Raw genomic sequence first — 14675 nt, 5'->3', positions numbered from 1 at the left:
CCGCTCGGGGCGGGGCCGGTGTCGTGGGGCCCGGGGGCCGTCCCGGCGCGTCCCCACGTGCGCGTGACGCGGGCGGGGGCCGGGGCCGGAGCGCGGCGGAGCGGAGCGGAGCGGCGGGAGCGGCGGGGCCATGCAGCCCCCGGCGGCCTCCCCCGGCCCCGCCGCCCCGGCGGGAGCCGAGCTGCTGCGCTGGCAGTGGCGGGAGGTGCAGGCGCCCTGCCTGGTGGCCGCCTGGATCCTGGTAGCCAGCCTGGCCAAGATCGGTGAGTGTGTCCCCATGTCCCCAGCCGCTCCGGTCCCCCGGGAGCAGACGTGCCCACCCCCGGGCAGGCAGGGGGGATGCGGCATCCCCGGCGGGCGCGGGGGCACCCGGGACGAGGGGTGTCACCGCAAGCCGGGACACGGGTCATGGGGACAAACCCGGCTGGTCACCACGCTCAGCTGGATTGCGGAGGTCGGGCAGCACGCCACATCCTCCGTGCCCTGCCGGGGATGATGTGCGGCGGCGGGGTTGAGGCACCACCCGGAGGAAAAGGTGGGGGCCCGGGCTGTTTTTTCCTGCAGGGGATGGATGGATAGATGGGTGGGCACAGAGGATGGAGGGTTCATGAGAAGCGAAGCCCCAAAGGATGTCCCGTGTTCCCAAAGGCTGGCACAGCACCTGTCACCGGCAGGTCTGGAAGCCATTGTTCCCCCCCAGCCCCGGGGGAAGGCTCGGTGGTGCCAGGCAGGATGTGCCCCCAGCAGCCGGGGGATGGCAGGTGCCTGCAGTCTCCTCCAGTGGGTCACTCCGGATGGGGTTGGCCTTGGGCTCTTGTGCTCCCAGCACAGAACCAGGCAGCCGGGGGAGGCTCTGCTGTGAGAGGCTGTGTGGGAAGGCACAATGAGGATGTGTGAGAGCTGCGCAGGGCTGGGCTCCCCACCAGCACTGGGGTGCTGCGGAGGGGACACCCCTGCGTGGGGGCCAGGCAGGGGTACCCAGAGGGCTGGGCCCCCACAGTGCCCCTGCCTGCTGTGCTGGGCCCAGGGGATGAGATCGTGACCTTGAGGTTTTTTCCTCAGAGACCCCACTGTGAGCCCCGTGGTAGGGGCACAAACACTCTGTTAGTATTAAGTTGGATCAAGAAATGTGGGTTCAGAGTTTGGCAGGGTTCAGAGATCAGCCAGGGATGTGCAGCAGCACTCGTTACACAGGAGACAGCCACAGCTGTGACCACCAGCTGGCCTCTTCCTGTCCCAGCATCACTGTGGATCTTCCGTTCCTCGCCTTCTTGCAAGAGAGACCTAAAACCTCGCGAGGAATGAACTAAAAGGTATCATGAGTTTAAAAATACAGCACTCTGCTGTAGCTGTGCCACCTCCAGCTGCCGAGTGCGTCCCTCCTACCTGCAGAAGATCAGAGAGAAAATTCCTTTCCCTGGCTGTTATTGTCTTCTCTCCAACCTCTCCCCAGAGCTGCTCCCTGTGCAGGTTTCCATTGACATGCTCCCCTCAGCCACCCTGATTTTGTGCTGGTGGGTGCAGGGGGGCCTGAGCTGGGATCATTCCCAAATCCCCAGATCTGCCATGTTCTTCCAGGCCTGAGGCTGATGGCCACTCTCCTCTGTCAGACACAACCCTGATGGCTTTGAGCTGAGGTTTGGTGTATCCAGTGTGTCCAGTGGATCCTCAGAGCCAATAGGGGCACCCAGACCTGGGGTCACAGCTGCAGGCAGCACCCTGCCATGGGTGTCCCCACAGATGGCACCTGCAGTCCCCACAGTGCACAGGAGCCCACAGAGGAGATGAACCAGGGGTGGAGGATTTTGGGGAGCAGAGAGGGCAGTGCCAGCTGTGGCAGCTGTGGACACTGGGTGTGGGCTGGCGCAGAGGATCCGCTGCGGTATCACAGCCCTGCCAGCTCACAGCCCTGTGACTGCAGGGGAGGAAGGGCCCCACGCCCGGGTGATGGGGAAATGACACTGTGGGCTCTGTTCTCAGAGGCAGTCACGATGCTGGGGTGACCCAAGCCAGCAAACACCCGGGGCAGGGAAAAACTGGCTTGGGTGTTGCCTTCCTGCACAGCGAGGCATCATCCGGGCTTTGCTGCCTTTTCCATCCACACTCAGAGCACAGAGGTCGTGAGCATTGCCCCAAACATTCTCCTTACACATAGCTGCCCCACAGGCAGGAGTTTGCCAGCAGACAGATACTTTTCTATGCAGCAGCATTGCAACCATCTCTCCTCACCCCATCACCTCTGCCCCCAGCTGCTCATGTCTTGGTTTAGGTGTTCTGCCATTGCCCAAGCTCTGGAGGAGCAGAGGAGGTTTTGGCCCTGAGTTCTCTCAGTGGCAAATCCTTTATTATGTATGCCTGAGTATGGATTATGTCTCTGAAGTTAATTCACATGTGGCTAAGTTACTGTTGCTGTGGGAACCTTTAGTGCTGAAATCCTTGACTAGTGTGTATAAAATTAGAGCTTGTTCAGTCTGTCCCCACTGGCTGCTCTCTGTGACACATGGGAGCTCATGTGCTGCCATTTCCTGGGGAGGCTGGCAGCTCTCCCCATCAGCCAGCAGATTTTTGGACAAGTATGATCTTTCCCATTGATGCTTCTCCTTTATTTGATCAAGTTTCTGGCTTGGTGAAATCAATCATAGAAATCAATCAATCAATCTTGGCTTGGTGAAATCAATCATAGAACCACAGAACGGTTTGAGTTGGAAGGGACTTCAGAGATTATCTTTTTCCAACTACCCTTCCATGGGCAGAGACACCTTCCATTAGACCAAGTTGCTCAAAGCCCCATCCATCCTGGCCTTGAACACTTCCATGATGGATGACAGGCAGGACCCATGTCCCCACAGCACCCCTGCACGCTCTCCTGTGTCCCCCAGCCAGCCAGGACAGCTCCACAGCATGAGGAATGCAGCTGGGCTGCCAAAGCAGAGAGCAGGGATCTTGGCAATGTTCCTGAGAATGCAGAAAGGGGCTGGACGCCTCGTTCCCTTCTTGAAAACTTCAGAGCTTTGTTCCCGTGGGTGGGAAGCGGCTTCACAGCCTGCTGCAGGCGCTGAGTGAGCACCATCCGTCCACCGGTGCAAGCAGCTTGTGTGGGGTGAACAGGGCTCTGCAGTGACTCGTGTGGTCATTTAGCAGGAATTTGGCCCGGATGAAGCCCAGCCAGTGTTTCCTCAGGCTGTGGGTCTGCTTGGAGGGCTGCAGTGTCCTTATCACCGCAGTCTCCAGGGCTGTGTTGCAGCCCACAGCAGTGAGCACGGGTGGCTGGGGCTCAGGGGGTGCCCCAGGCTCTGTGGCTGGGGTGTTCAGTGGCAGAGCTATGGCAGAGCCTTGGCCTGGGTGCTCTTTCCTGTTGAGGTGCTTGGTGGTGGAGCTGCAGCTCATGCTGCCGCTGTGCTCACTGCTCTGCCCCTGCTGGCTGCTGTGTTATGGCAGGGAGCCAGTGCTGGGGCATGGATGGAGCTCACTGTGCCAAGCAGCAACCTCTTGAGGTCCTCAGCTGAAGGAAAAGTGGTCCTTAACCAGCACGTTGGGTGGTGGGTTCAATGATGTCTCTGGTTGTGAACCAGATCTTTGTCATTCAATTATCTCTGCTAATTCAGAGCTCAGCTGTGGTGAAGGAAAGAAAATCACCTAAGAGGTGCTGGGAAAGGAGAAAGGAAGAACATCAGGATGCCACAACCTCAGTTCTCTGGCTGCCCACATGTCAGGGACACTGGGACCTGTCCCAGAAGGATAGAGCAGGACCAGGACAGGTTCAGAGGAGACTGACAAGGACATAGACACATGGAAACCTACTGATGAAGTACTGCCTGTTCCTGGGCTCCTCTCCAGGTCTGTGCCACTGGAGAGGGCACCCTGGGCTAGGCAGACCCTATGGTCTGTCCACTGGGGTTCCAAAGGAGGGAAGCAGCTGAGTGACCCAGGGCTGCTGCATGACCACAGCACAACTCTCCTTCTGGAGGGGTAGCCTGGCACAAGCAGTGGGCAGCTTTAGTCCAGCTAAAGGGCTTTAGGGACTGGGTTTTGGGGTTGGCAGCAGGGCTGGGCTCGCAGCCAACTGATGGCTCAGAGCTACCCTGATGTCCCTTGTACCTGCTGGGTGCACAAGGACAGAGGTAGCTCTTGAAGTGCCTGGAGGAACCCACTCCCCAGATTTCTTCATCTGGTGGTCAAGTCAGGCAACAGAGCTGGGCTGGATGTCACAAGTGATGGCAGAACCCAGTGATGGGGGGACAAAATCACTCAGTAGCCTTTCCCCAAGCAATGCCCTTTTGGAGGGGCAGCAGAAATACAGCACCTTGTGCTAATGAGGAGAAACTCACAGGGATGGGGGTTGCCTGCCTGGAAGCTGGACTGATTTGGAATTACACAGGACACCCTGACATGGGGACAAGGGTACCTGGAGGAACGAATCCCCTGTGCTGGCTGGCGTGGCACTCTGCTGGCTTGTGCCTGAGCACAGGCTCACTGCCACATTAGTGATGGATGAATACAGGGCATCCTCTGCTTGCTTTAGAAAATACATCCTGTTCCACGGCAGCTTAAGATTTGGCCCAAACCTTGCATGGAATAAAGTGATTATTCCAAGCATCTCTAAATCTGCAGCTCCCAACTGCCTGTGTTTTTGCATGCAGGTAGGTTAGCTGGTGCTGAGGGAGGTTGTGCTCGGGCATGGCTTGTGCTGCAGTGGTTTGCATGCTGCTCTGGCAGCTTGCTCAGATGGATGCAAACAAGGTCACCCTGTCACCGGGGCTGAGCATCCTTGTCTCTGAGTGGGGTGACATGTCCCGGTGTACCAGGATTTCTTCACTTGAACAGCAGCCAGCAGTGCTCGTGACTGTGAACGTGCTCGCTGCCTGCTTTAAACCTTTAAGTGCAGATACCAGAAGCCAAGAAAAGTAAAATGCCTGGCTGATGGGCTTATTAGACAGTGGCTGAGAGGGAAATCCTAAAGAGTCAGGGACCTGAAATCCTGACCTAGGAGGCAGCTGGAAGGTCTTTTGAGCACATGTGGCCATGAAGCAGCCTTTCCATAGGTGCTCCCTTGTTCTCCTCCCATCCATCATGCATCACCCAACTCTACTGTGAAGCCTGTGGATTTGGGATGCTCTGTCCATGTGCCTGTTTGGCTGATGCTCTCATTCTTCTTTTTCTTCTAGTTTTCCACCTGTCAAGGAAGGTGACATCCGTTGTCCCGGAGAGCTGCCTTCTCATCCTGCTGGGGCTGGGCCTGGGCGGCATCGTGTTGGCCGTGGCGAAGAAAGCCGAGTACCAGCTGGAGCCCAACATGTTCTTCCTCTTCCTTCTGCCCCCCATCGTCCTGGACTCGGGGTACTTCATGCCCAGCCGGCTGTTCTTCGACAACATCGGTGCCATCCTCACCTACGCCGTGGTGGGCACGCTCTGGAACTCCTTCGCCACCGGCACCGCGCTCTGGGGCCTGCACCGGGCCGGGCTCATGGGTGGGTGTGCAGGGCTGCCCAGCTCACCCACATCCCCAAAATACAGGTTGAAGGTGCAAAGCAACCCCAATTTCATAGCCCACTGCCTCTCCCTGCTGTGGATTCCTAGGAATTCCAGCACGAGCAGGGTCCTGACATCCTGGGAATGGTGCTCTGGCAGGACGGTCAAGCGTGCAGGGCAGGCGGGCCCTGCTTGGCACTGGGCTGACTCATGTCTTTGCTATTTTTGTCTGCCGACCTTGGCTGGCGTTGCTGGCTCGCTGCCGTGTGTTCCCTGTCCTTGGCTGGAGCCACTGGCTGGCCTGGCTGGCCTGGGCTGTGTTTGGAGCTCTCCTGAGCCCTGAGGAGATGCCTGGACCTGAGGTGGGGCTGCTGAGCCACCTTTGGTGGTGCCTGCTGGAGGAGCAGTGATGCACCTGGGGGCCAGCCGGGACATCCCTCATGCTCCTCTCATGTTGCAGCAAGAAGACACCAAGTCCCATTTTTCCAGGGGCATCCTGGAGGTCTGGGAACACTTTTGGCCTCATCCCACTGCACTCCCAGTTGAGATGCTGCAGCCAAGTCACTGGGATCAGATGAGGGACAGGCTTGTTTCCCCCTGGTGAGAGGGGCTCTGGGGTGGCTGGTTTGCCTGACTTTGGTTCTTCTGTCCTAACAGATCCAGGTGTTGAAGCTGGGCTGATGGATTTCCTGCTCTTTGGCAGCCTGATTTCTGCTGTGGACCCTGTGGCAGTCCTGGCTGTCTTTGAAGAGGTCCATGTTAATGAGACCCTCTTCATCATTGTGTTTGGCGAGTCTCTCCTGAACGATGCTGTCACCGTGGTGAGTTGCAGCTTGGGGGACTCTAATGTTGAGCCCAACATGTCCAAGGTGCTGGAATTCCCCAGGATGGGCAGAGGATGCAGGTGATATCCCTGAGCTGGGAGCAGACCCATGCCGTGCTCTTGGCCTTTCCTCTCTCCTGGCCCTGGGAGACTTTGCTGAAATTAGCTCTTACCTGACAGATTTGGGGTGGAAAATGCCTCTTCCACAGGACCCTTCCTGTCCCTCTCAAGGCAGGGCAATGCCCTGGGTTTCTCAAGGGTTTGCCTTGCCTGCAGGTGCTGTACAAGGTCTTCAACTCTTTCGTGGAGCTGGGCCCAGCGCACATCCACGCCACAGACTACGTGAAGGGGGTAGGTGAGTAATTGCCACACCAGCCCCTCCACCTCCTCCTCTGTTGTGGAAGTGGAGCAGGGCAAGCACAGGAGCCGTTGTCCTGTGGGGTGGGCACTGAGCACCACAGCTCTGTCACCCCCACGTGTCACATGCTGCCATCAGTGCAGAACTGCAGAATTGTGTGGGCTGGAAGGGACCTTAAAGACCATCTTGTTCCAACACCCCCTGCCATGAGCAGGGACACCTTCCAGTAGACCAGGTTGCTCAGAGCCCCCCCAACCTGACCTTGAACACTTAGAGGGATGGGACAGCCAGTCTGTGCCAGGGCCTCACCACCCTCACAGGGAAGCATTTCTTCCTAATACCCAATCTAACCCTGCCCTCTGTCAGTTTGAAGCCATTCCCCCTTGTCCTGTTATTCCATGTTCATGTCAAAAGTCCCTCTCCAGCTCTTTTGGAGTACTCTTCAGGTACTGCAAGGGCTTCTGAGGTCTCCCCAGGGTCTTCTTCAGGCTGAACAGCCCCAATTCTATCAGCCTGCCCCCACAGCAGAGGTGCTCCAGGGGATGCTTTGGGATCATCCAAAGCTTTGTGCTCCATGGGATGCTTTGGAGGGGACCTGGGTGGGAACATGGCGCTTGGCCAGCCCAGCACGGCACGGCTGTGGGGCACAGGAGCTGGGCCCACTTCCTTTGGCTCAGATGAGACTTCTCCTCCCACCAGCCTCCTTCTTCCTGGTGAGCCTGGGGGGCACAGCCGTGGGGCTGCTCTTCGCCTTCCTGCTGGCGCTGATCACGCGGTTCACCAAGCGCGTGCGCATCATCGAGCCGCTCTTCGTCTTCCTCCTGGCCTACGTCGCGTACCTCGCCGCCGAGATGGTCTCGCTCTCCGCCATCCTGGCGTGAGTACTGGCTTACCCCAGGGCAGCCCAGGAGATTGGGGTGGCGGTGCCGAGCAGCGAGAGGCAGTGAGTAGACCCACTCCTCATCCTGCCATAGGGCCATGCCATCTCCTCCTGCCCCTCTGCAGAGTCACCTTCTGTGGGATCTGCTGCAAGAAGTACGTGGAAGCCAACATCTCCCAGAAATCCCGCACCACGGTCAAGTACACCATGAAGACACTGGCCAGCAGCTCAGAGACCATCATCTTCATGTTTCTGGGCATCTCGGCTGTGGACACCTCCAAGTGGACATGGGACACAGCTCTGGTGCTGGGCACTCTGTTCTTTATCCTGCTCTTCAGAGCCGTGGGTCAGTCTGTCCTGCTGTGTATATGGCTGGTAGCACACAGCCCTTTTCATGACAAAAAGGGAGATTGCCCAGGAAAGCTTGGAGCACAAGGCCAGCCATGGATCCTGGCTGGGATTTTGTGCTGTGCTGCTGGAGCAGGCAGGGTTCTCCCAGCATTCCAGGCTCTCCTCCTCCTTCTTCCCCAGGTGTTGTTCTCCAAACATACGTGCTCAACCGCTTCCGCCTCATCCCCCTGGACAGGATCGACCAGGTGGTCATGTCATATGGTGGCCTCCGTGGGGCCGTGGCCTTCGCCCTGGTCATCCTGCTGGACAGGGAAAAGGTGAAAGCCAAGGACTACTTTGTGGCAACGACCATCGTGGTGGTGTTCTTCACTGTCATTGTGCAGGTGAGGATGGGCACTGTGCCCTCCTCCGGTGCTGCTTTCTTGCCACAGACCTAGCGAGGGGATATGTGCTTTGGGAAAATATTTTTTTTCAAGTGACCTTTGGTCCTTGGTGCTTTCTGACACCACATCAGCAGGTAGGCAGGACCACTATGGGGACTGTTGTGATGGTGGGACCATGGCTCACCTTCTTTTCCCACTGGCATTTTGTTCTGGGACTGGCTCCAGGAGCTCCAAGGTCCAGGCTGCTCTCTCTACAAAGCTGCTGATGGGCCCCAGCTCTGGTGTTCAGTGCCCTGGGAAGAGAAGCCACAGGGAGGATGAATATGGTCTAGGGGAAGGATGACTGGGGCTGCACACCATGGCACAGGGGTTGGGTTGATCGGGGCATGCGTGGCTGGCACAGCCACTGTCCCCAGTCACTTCGTGCTGCTTCTGCTCCCCATGCCCCAGCCATGCACCCTCTCGCCCTCCCAGTCTTTCCCTTGCCTTCTCCTGCCATTCTAGGGCCTCACCATCAAACCCCTGGTGACGTGGCTGAAGGTGAAGCGCAGTGACCACCACAAACCCACGCTGAACGAGGAGCTGCATGAGCACGTGAGTGATAGTGCCAGAGGCTGCCTGCTCCCCTCACGTGGGGGCGTGGGTGAGGGCCAGGTATGACCTTGGCATCCCCAGGGCATCCTCAGCCTTGCCACCACTCACCCTCTTCCCCTCACTCAAGGCCTTTGACCACATCTTGGCAGCGGTGGAGGACATCGTGGGGCACCATGGCTACCACTACTGGCGGGACAAGTGAGTGTGTTGGACAGGATCCTCTGCTGACTGTTAGTGAGTGGAGATGCATGCCAGCCACAGGGACACCCTGGGGTTCTCACAGGAGGATACCCCTGCTGTGGACAGGGCAGCAGGACCAGGAAGCCTGTATGTCTGTCCATCAGTCTGGATAGGTACCATCAGACTTCTGTTGTGCAGCAGACCAAGATCACAAAAGCATCCCAGAGAGAGGTCAGGTTGGGATGCTGTGGAGTGGACATTGCTTGCCAAGATCAGAACTTGGGGTGTCCGTGTTTGGGCAACGGCCCTCTGCCTTCTCATGGATGGAACTGCTCTGGGCACTGAGGAGGGAACAGCCCTGTTCCTGCCTGGGCAGTGTTTATCTGCAGCACAGGGACAGGAAAAGGATGCAAAAAGCCTGTTTCCTGCAGGGGAAGTGCTCCAGCAGGGTGGCCCCAGTTCTACTCCCACTGCCTCTCACAGATCCGATGGTGTCTGGCTTCCCCTTGGGCAGGCTGAAGGGTCACTGTGTCCCCTCCCCTCCTGCTCTCCCTGGCAGTGTGTCCCTGTGCACAGCCAGGTCCTGCGTGCCCAGCCCCAGCCATACTTGGGACATGCAGCCTTGTGTGGGTAGATATCCCTGGCCATGGTACCCCATGGGAGCTGAGCTGCCTCTGTCTTCATCTCATGGCAGGTGGGAGCAGTTTGACAAGAAATACCTGAGCCAGCTCCTGATGCGGAAATCGGCCTACAGGCTGCGGGATGAGATCTGGGATGTTTACTACAAGCTGAACATCCGGGATGCTATCAGCTTTGTAGATCAGGTACAGGCAGGAGTGGTGTCCGGGCAGCAGGATGGCCCTGGCAGGAGAGGTTCCTCTCATGTATGGCCATATGTGCACCCTCTGGCCAGGCAGTGGGGACCTGCCCATCCCAGCTGGGTCCTTGCTGTCCTGATGCCAGCCTTGTCCTCCCACTTCCCAGGGTGGCCACGTGCACTCGGCTGCCAAGCTGGCGCTGCCCTCCATGCCCAGCCGCACGTCCATGTCAGAGTCATCGGTCACAAACCTCCTGTGAGTACAGCCATCCCTCTGAGCTCCTGCACAGACCTTGCTGGACCTCTTCCCTTGGGGATGGGTTGCACCAGGGCTGGCAGGGGGCTGGCATGGAGCCCAGCCCATCCATGTCCATCTCCCCGCAGGAGGGAGAGCGGGAGCGGCGCGTGCCTGGACCTGCAGGTGATCGACACGGTGCGGAGCCGCCGGGACAAGGAGGACGCTGCCATGCACCACGTGCTGCGCGGGAGCCTCTACAAGCCCCGGCGGCGGGTGAGCACCGCGGGCCACGGCGTGCGGCTGACCCCGAGGGGAGCAGCACCCGCAGAGGAGCGGGGATGGACCGTGCTCCGCGGGGCCAGCTGCTCACCCTGTGTCTCTTTGCCTCTCCCTCGGCCAGTACAAGGCCAGCTACAGCCGTCACTTCATCTCTCCAGATAAACAAGAGCGCCAAGATAAAGAAATCTTCCGGCAGAACATGAAGAGGCGTCTGGAGACCTTCAAGTCCACAAAGCACAATGTCTGCTCCTCCAAGAGCAAGGCCAGGCTGAAGGAAAAAGGCAGAAAAAAGGCAAGTCCTCCCCAGGCTGCTGTTCTTTTCCTAGCTCTGATATTTGGCCACTCCAGGATGCAGTAAGAGAGGTCCTTTTGGGGTGTAGGTGAAGTGTTGCAGGGCATCAGCAGCTCCAGAGCCAGAGGGAAAAGTGGCTCATCTCTTCTTAGTCCTGTTGATGCTGCATGTGAGCATGCAGGTGTTGTGTGTCCATGTGTCCCCAGCATGCCATCAGTGCTGCGGGGTGGCTCTTCACTGAGCAAAGCCCTGGAGGAGCCCCAGGTTTGTTTTACAAGAGCACTCAGCATAAAGCAGCCTCAGTGTTGGTGCACATCCAGGCTCAGAAGTGTGGCACCACACCTCAAATTGAGCCTTAGGTATCTTCTTTTATTTGGAGGCTTTTGAAGCCATTGCAGCTGAGCAGTTCCTTGTGGGGCCATGAAGATGCAAAGCCTAAGGACTAGAAACCATCTGCCATGTAGCCAGAGTGGGAACCTGCATGGCCAGTGTTGGCTGGCTTGCAGGACCACCTCTTGGGTTTAGGGCTTTGCACAGGGCAGATCCCTGCCAGTTCCTCTTCTTTCACAGAAGAACATCTCTCTGACCAAAGAGACACCCAACGGGAAGACTCACAGAAATGTCCCCTGGCAGGATGCAGGTAAGGCCAGTGGCAGGTGAGCATGGCAGGTCCTGGCAGGGGGGCCTGGTGGCGTGGGATGGGAGCACCTGCTGTGCTTGCCCACTGCCAGCTCGGTGGGATGACAGCACCAGGGCTGTGCTAGCACCAAACCAAGCCCTTCCATCTGTCCTGTCTGCAGCTCCTGTCCTGGTGATGGTCAGCTCAGAGGAGGAGGAGAGTGACAGCTCAGAGACGGAGAAGGAGGACGATGAGGGGATTGTGTTCGTTGCTCGAGCCACTGATGAGGTCCTGCAGGGAAAGACAACTCCTGGTAGGCACCAATGCTCCATGCAGAGCAGCTGCCATCAGGTACCTTATCCTTCCTCTGTCTGTGGAGCAAAACTGCCTTGGCCTGGGCAAAACCAAAGTCCTCAGAGCATGAATGGGAGAATCACTGTCCTCTGGAGGCATGGCAGAGCCTCCCTGTGTCCTGCATCCCTGGGCCAGCACATGGTGTGGTTCTTGGGGTTGTCCTGTCTAGGGCAAGGAGCTGGACTCCATAATCCTTGTGGGTTCTTTCCAACTCAGGATATTCTAGGGTTCTATGGCCATTTGGTAGTGGTTGGTTCTGCAATGTTTGCAGGGTCCAAGGAGAGACTGAGAGCTGTGCAAGCTCCCTCTCACTGTCCCTCCATCTGCATCTCCAGGCAGCCTGGATGTCTGCCCCAGCCCCTGCATCATCCCTCCATCGCCAACCTTGGCAGAGAAGGAGCTGCCATGGAAAGGAGACCAGGCTGATCTGGCTGTTTATGTCTCCTCGGAGACCACCAAAATTGTGCCAGTGGATATGCAGAAGGCGTGGAACCAAAGCATCTCCTCCCTGGAGAGCATCGCTTCCCCCCCAGGCATCGAGAGCGGACCTCAGCACAGGAGATTTGCCTGCCCTGTGCTGGAGGAGCAGCCCCAGTCTGCAAGCCAGGCGATGCCAGAGCAGAGCTCCTGCTTCCAGTTCCCCAGCCACGTCTCCAAGAGCGGCCGGTCACAGAGTGACAGCAGCCCGGACGGTCCCGAGCAGCAGGAGCTGCAGCCTTTGATGGCCACAGAGGAGCAGGGCAGGATGCCACCCTCTGCAGAGCCCAGGTGGCTGATGTTCAACAGAGCAAGCCACCTCTGAGGCACCCTGCGGACTGGGAAGGGGCTGAGAGCTGCAGACAGGCCATGGCCTGGTGACTGCTCTGTCTTGCACTGCAAAGCTTGTGTGTGTCTCCATAAATTCCAGGAGAGGCAGGAGAACCCAGTATTCCTCCTGGAGCTGTTCTCCAGGGTGTGCTTTGCCCATGCACCTGCTGATGCAAACCTGGACAATAACTGGTCTTTGTGCTGCGACAGCAGGTACCAGCCCCTGTCCACCCAGAGGCACAGATCCCAAACCTCATTCTTCCTCTCTGGTCCCTACACATCTCTGCAGCTGGGGGTTAGAAATATTTCTCCCAGAGCTGGGATCCTGAACAGACTTGATCCTGTCATGGCTGTGCTGCCCTGAGGTGGTGGCTGCTGGAAATGGGCTGTGGCTGCTCACAGATGTAAGAGCTGGTCTCCAGCCTGGCTGTGAGTAGGAGACCTCTGGGAGAAGGGCTGAGAGCAGCGCTGGGGCACAGGAACCCACCCACACGCAGTGACTGAGCCATTGACTTCAAGGTGGCCACAGTGCTGGTTCCTCACAGCAGCCAGGAGCTCAGAGATGGGCTCCTCACCACGACAGCCCCGTGCTCCCCGGGTTATGGAGGCACCACAGAGGCAAGGCCGAGCTTTCTCAGGACTGGGAGCAGTGCTCCCGGGGTTTGGCTCCACCAGGAGCTGGGCTAGTGAACCTGTACGCACAGGGACTCCTCTAACAGCACCCTGCTGCCACCCGTCCCCTGGATGTGCTCCCAGCAGCTGCAGTGTTCAGCTTTCTGGCTGTACTGGGAGGCAGCTGCCCTGCACAGCATCCTTGGTGTTCATTCTGCCCACGTCTGAGTCTCCCAGTTGCCTGGGGTGCATCAGCTGGGAGGACTGGTCATGGTGCAAGGAGTGGAGCGAGCAGCAGGTATGAATGTACATCAGGAACAGGGGTGATGGGTGTGACCAGTGTGCATCTTCAAAGGTCTGTCCCCAACACCTGCATCCCAGCCACCCCTGTTCCCCCCTCAGAGGGTGGTGGGAGCTGGTGGCCCACATGATGAATTACTTCTGGTGTGACCCCAAGGGCCAAGAATTGCACCCCAAGAACTGCTCAGCACACAAAAGAGCACAATGGCTGGGCACCGGCAGAGCAGGAGGGTTGGGGGTCACTCCTCTTTGGGAAAAAGGAGTCTTGGACTTTTAATGCTCCAAAGCAGATAAAAGGCTGCCTTTTCCAGCTCTGTGGGTGTGCTGAGACAGCAGGTGCCAAGGGGACACTTGGATGCACTGGGTGGGTGAGTCCAGTGTGGAGCAGGTGAGCTGGTGGGGCTCCCAGCCCTGTCAGCAGGGCTCAGCAGAGGCCCTTCAGCTCTGTACCTGTTCCACCAGATGAGCATGAAGTTTTTAAAAGGTTTTTATATAGTTTTGCATTTCTGGTATGACTTATACTAGTTTTGATTTCTGATATTGGGCCATACTAAATCTCTAGTTGGGTCAGTGTTTTCTGTAGCCATGGGCACCACAAATGACTCAAGACTTAATATATTATTTGCAAGGATATTGTTATAATGTGAAAATATATGCAGAGTATTTTGTAATGTTCAATAAACTGGAGTTGGAGCAGAGATTGTGGTTTGGTCTGTCTGTTGTCTGGGAACCTCTGTCCATCCTGGTTCCGTTCTCCTTTGCAGGCACCATGTCCTTGTGCCTCTCCATTCTTCTCCACACGAGGCCCCAACCCCCCCTCTGTTGATGTGCCTAACTGGATTTCCTGGTTTCCATAAAGTTTGTGGAAAATGTGAAATTCTTTCCAAAGAGATGCGTGCCTGCAGCCGTCGTTAGGCCATGCAGGGGGAGCAGCCAGCAGGGACCAGGCCCTTCTGCCCAGAGCTGTGGCTGCACAGCCACCAGCCTGCTGGGAGCCCACATCTTCCCATGCCCTCCCTCCTTGCCAAAAATGCGCTTTAAAGGGCTCTGTTCTGGGGTATTCTGGGTCACAGGAGCCTCCTTGCATCAGTGTGTGCTGGTTTTGCTCTCCCCCTTGATCTCCTGGTCTCCGCTTTTCCTGAAGGAAAGTAAATGTGGTTTACTTGATTCACAAGACAGATGTTTGTCTTGTATTGAACCTGGCATCCACCATCAACCCCTGGTCCTTTTTGGCAGGGCCAAACGTAGGTTCTAGCCCTGTTAGCTTTGCACTGGCCCCCGTGGAAGCTCTTGGTCCGTGTGACATTCCCCATCTGCCT

At 57.6% G+C, this 14675-nt stretch overlaps 1 protein-coding gene across 3 annotated transcripts; it reads left to right on the top strand.

The window, feature by feature from the left end:
- The first annotated feature begins 60 nt into the window (after positions 1-60).
- On the top strand, positions 61-14054 carry SLC9A5 (solute carrier family 9 member A5). 3 transcript variants are annotated; one of them, XM_064386600.1, is made up of 16 exons: positions 61-263; positions 5166-5468; positions 6127-6290; positions 6569-6647; positions 7350-7527; positions 7656-7876; positions 8062-8264; positions 8769-8858; positions 8986-9056; positions 9733-9862; positions 10023-10111; positions 10240-10366; positions 10494-10664; positions 11235-11304; positions 11465-11596; positions 11973-14054. In XM_064386600.1, the coding sequence occupies exons 1-16, from the start codon at positions 131-133 to the stop codon at positions 12437-12439; spliced, it is 2628 nt and encodes an 875-aa protein (XP_064242670.1). In that variant the 5' UTR covers positions 61-130; the 3' UTR covers positions 12440-14054. The 3 variants fall into 3 exon arrangements, with proteins under 3 accessions (XP_064242670.1, XP_064242671.1, XP_064242672.1); XM_064386601.1 differs by having other exon boundaries at positions 11909-12069; XM_064386602.1 differs by lacking the exons at positions 61-263; positions 5166-5468; positions 6127-6290 and having other exon boundaries at positions 6570-6643.
- The last annotated feature ends 621 nt before the right edge of the window (positions 14055-14675 follow it).

Source organism: Passer domesticus, chromosome 12 (genome assembly GCF_036417665.1).
Source record: "Passer domesticus isolate bPasDom1 chromosome 12, bPasDom1.hap1, whole genome shotgun sequence".
Lineage (NCBI taxonomy): Eukaryota > Metazoa > Chordata > Aves > Passeriformes > Passeridae > Passer > Passer domesticus.
Note: the sequence above shows the minus strand (reverse complement) of the source record. Positions and strands in the feature narration are given on the sequence as shown.